General features: G+C 42.8%; 1 protein-coding gene across 1 annotated transcript; it reads left to right on the top strand.

Moving 5' to 3' along the window:
• Window positions 1-739: 739 nt before the first annotated feature.
• LOC138351941 (keratin-associated protein 10-12-like) lies at window positions 740-1,405 on the top strand. The gene has a single exon (XM_069304110.1). The coding sequence runs from the start codon at window positions 740-742 to the stop codon at window positions 1,403-1,405; it is 666 nt and encodes a 221-aa protein (XP_069160211.1).
• Window positions 1,406-4,177: the final 2,772 nt, after the last annotated feature.

The raw sequence follows: 4,177 nt of genomic DNA, 5'->3' as shown, positions 1-4,177 counted from the left end.
TCATTTTCCCCTCGCACTAAGTATTTTGTATCTGGTGCTCATGGTCGCTCTGTTTCTTCTTTTTTTTTTCAGTGTCGTGAGGTTTAATGTCCCTGGACTCTCTTTTTATCTTATGACTCTCAGCTCAGGGACTAGTCTGGCGGCGAATCTCTTGACTTTCTCCAGCTTCGAACCAGATATTCCAGGATTAATATAACTTGTACTACACTAATTACTGATCATTGCATATGCAGCTGATGGTATCTGGTTGATGTGGGTTTTGGGATGCAGATTCTGTGTGATGTAATCCACCAAGTTTTACTCTGCTTCCTTCAAAGACTATTTTCCTTTCCATAGGATATCTAATGTCCAGCATCCCGTTTCCTCACCAGATCGATATAACATTGCACTTGCTAGAGTAAAACTCCTAAATCCAATTGTTAGATTATATGTTCTGTTTATCCTGATCATCCTGAAGTTTATGTCAGTCTTCCTCTATATTAATGCTTAAAAGTTTTTGTTCCATCAATAAAGGTATATAGGAAGGAGTCTTTTCCAATTGAAAAATCCTTCACATTAATCAGGAAGTGGAAGTCCTTAGCTCTGACCGCTTTGGGAGCATGCGAGAGAGAGAAAGATAGCGAGAGAAGAATAAAGAGGGGAGCAAGAGAGAAGAGAGGAGAGAGAGAGGAGTGAGAGCCTCTTTACCGGTCGGTATTCCATCATCCGCAGGGACCCAAGCTTCTCTCCATGTTCATAAATGACCAGTTTATCAGGAAGTGGCCCACACGAGGCAGTTTTCTCTCGTGGACGGTTTCTCTCAACACCCATTGTTGTATCCCACCAGCCTCCCTCCCACACCGTGTACTGCCTCACCGTGTACCGCCTCACCGTGTACTGCCTCACCGTGTACTGCCTCACCGTGTACTGCCTCACCGTGTGCTGCCTCGCCGTGTACCGCCTCACCGTGTACTGCCTCACCGTGTACTGCCTCACCGTGTGCTGCCTCGCCGTGTACTGCCTCACCGTGTGCTGCCTCGCCGTGTACTGCCTCACCGTGTGCTGCCTCGCCGTGTACTGCCTCACCGTGTACTGCCTCACCGTGTACTGCCTCACCATGTACTGCCTCACCGTGTACTGCCTCGCCGTGTACTGCCTCACCGTGTACTGCCTCACCGTGTGTACTAGTATTCCATACGTCACCCATGTCCCCCCGTGTACTCAGCCGTTCACCAGTTTCTCTTCGTGTTACCAAGACTGTGGAACACGTTACTTTGACTCACCAGTCGCCAGTGTCCGTCGCTTCCCAAGGTGTGTCAACATTGGTCTAAAGAGTGACGACGTCCTCGATATCTGGGGAGAAGCGGCGACTGTTAATAGTCCATGTGGACGTTGTGGGTTAGTTTCATTATCGTCCTCAGTTTAAAGTTAATTTTGATAGCAAGCAATGCACCGACGTTAATATTTTTGTTTTCTTTTGGAAAGGGAGGGGAGGGGTGAGTTTGATGGAAGTTCATTTGTCAAGACAAAATAATTTGTCAGGAAAAAATATTTTGTTTGTCTACACGAGGAGCGGTTTTACTTGATAGAATTACTGAAAAAATCTCAGTCTGATCTCTTTATGATCAAACAGAATAAACAGACTTCAATGTTTACAGCATCCAGCAACTTTCTATTTCTAGGAAAAAAATCTGAAATCAGCCTTCTCGGGACCCGACAGTGGTGGTGGTGGCGGGAACTTCAGCACTAGAAAACTCGGTGCCTATGATGCTGGAGTCTTGATGCTAAGACCAGCGACCAGTTGTAATGGGGAAGACACTGCAGCCATGACACTGGATCCTGAATGTTGCGAAATTTAACAGTGAAGGCCCGTAAGTTGCAGAATTGGAGGTTCCTACAAAGAATACTCTGTGGCACTGGTGTTGGGGATTCCAGCAAAGAAGATCTGCTAACAGTGATGAGTTGGGGAGTTCCAGTAACAAGATCCATTAGTAATGAAGTACTTTGGAGTAGTTGACCAGACCACACACTAGAAGGTGAAGGGACGACGACGTTTCGGTCCGTCCTGGACCAATCTCAAGTCGATTCAAGTCCATCGACTTGAGAATGGTCCATGACGGACCGAAACGTCGTCGTCCCTCCACCTTCTAGTGTGTGGTCTGGTCAACTTACTTTAGCCACGTTATTGTGACTCATCGCCTACTTTGGAGTACTCCAAAGTTCTCCAAAATACTTTGGAGTACCTTGGAGCACCCCAGAGTACTTTGGAGTGCTGGAATTGGGTTTCCAGGACTCAGTACGCACAATCGACAGTGTTATGTGATCTAGAAATCAAGAGACGGGGTCAGTGTCTTTAGTGACTGCAACACTCGATATTCAGGATCAATGGTGTTGAGGGTTCCAGCATTCAAGACCCGGCAGCTGTAGCATTGAGAGATCAAGCTGCTCAGGCCTCGAAAAAATAATATTGGATCTGTCAACCACAACCAGTGAATGGACACTGAACCCTTCGCCTCCGTCCACTCCCTCCCTTACAACTTTGCACCCCGTGCTGCCAGAAACAGCAGAGGCGAAATTGTATATTGCATATTGCCAATATTACAAGTCTTCTTGCAATGGGCTTTTCCTCTGGTGGGAGGCGACACGCTTCTCAGGGACGTATGCAATTACCATTTCAATAGATGGGTACGAAACTCTCACTACCACAATATTAACTTCGGATCATGGTGTCAGTATTTCAAAGTGTGGAGAAGAGGAATCGTTAGGCGCAACACTGGTGGGGAATTTTAAAATAATATAATTGTTTTATATCATAATTTTTATAATGAAAATACAATATTTTGATATATTAATATCACATTATTTAATGATCTCGGGAAAATTAACATAAATTTCCCCCCTGTCGGTAATTTGCCCGTATTCGCATAAAATTCACGATCCTTCCCACAGCTACTAAGGTTTCTCAAGCCAGAGTCCCGTCTCAGAGACAAGCAGGCAAGACAAGACAGAGACAACAGACAAGCTTATCTTAACATACTAAGAAGGTTAGGTGAGGTCGGTGTTTTCTATGAAGCTTTTTAAGGTAAACTAAAATATTCACAATCAATTAGTATGTCACATATGCACTTATTAAATAAGCCAATATTGACTACACGCAAGTGCGAGAACGGGTTGCAGACTAAGGGGGGTAACTATTATGTTTTAGTATTTCAGTTGCCTAAGATCCTCTCACTCGCGACCACTCACACTTTTGACAATTACATATTTTATAAGATAGAGAGACAGAGACATGGACCGAGAGAGGCAAAGATAAAGCCAGGTAAAGACAGAGGTAGAGACCGGGACAGGCAAAGATAGAGATAGGAACAGAGACAAAGAGAAAGACGTAGAAAAAAAAGTCAGAGATAAAGCGAGACAGAAACAAAGACAGTAGATAGATAGATGGATAGCTATTATGAATAGATTAATGGATGGGTGTATGGATATGTAAATGAACTGGCAAATGGATAGAAAGATAGATAAGCAGATGGATGCATAAATGGTTGGGTAGATGATAGATAGATAGATAGATAGATAGATAGATATTTATATAGGTAGATAGATAAAACCTTTGCAAAACATTACAAAGTTATGGAAGAGGCATTAAACTTGCGAGAAGTTACCAACGGAATGGAAGAAAACTGCCAGAAGAAAGCATCAAGCCATTATGACTATATAGCCCTTGGAAGGGGGTCACGATAAGGATTTGGGATGGGACGGTGGGATGGAATGGTGCCCAACCACTTGGACGGTCGGGGACTGAACGCCGACCTGCATGAAGCAAGACCGTCGCTCTACCGTCCAGCCCAAGTAGTTGGAGTGGTACATGGGTTGTAACTCTCTTGTAACTCACCGGAACACCTGTTATTTACCATATATATATATATATATATATATATATACATATATATATATATATATATATATATATATATATATATATATATATATATATATATATATATATATATATATATATATATATATATGAACGATTTAGAGACAGGAATGAAACCATCGTTGTACAAATTTGCAAAACGATACAAAAACTGGCCCTGAAATATATTTTAAATTCATAAAATTGCTTCAAGACGATCTAGACAGATTTAGAAAATGGACGATTGGCCGATGCAGTTGAATGCTGAAAAATGTAGGGTTT

This window comes from Procambarus clarkii, chromosome 51, assembly GCF_040958095.1.
Source record: "Procambarus clarkii isolate CNS0578487 chromosome 51, FALCON_Pclarkii_2.0, whole genome shotgun sequence".
Classification (NCBI taxonomy): domain Eukaryota; kingdom Metazoa; phylum Arthropoda; class Malacostraca; order Decapoda; family Cambaridae; genus Procambarus; species Procambarus clarkii.
This window is presented reverse-complemented; position numbering and strand designations above follow the sequence as displayed.

What these genes read in the sequence shown, in the direction of transcription:
- LOC138351941 (XM_069304110.1), top strand. Translation starts at nt 740, where the DNA reads ATGACCAGTTTATCAGGAAGTGGCCCACACGAGGCAGTTTTCTCTCGT.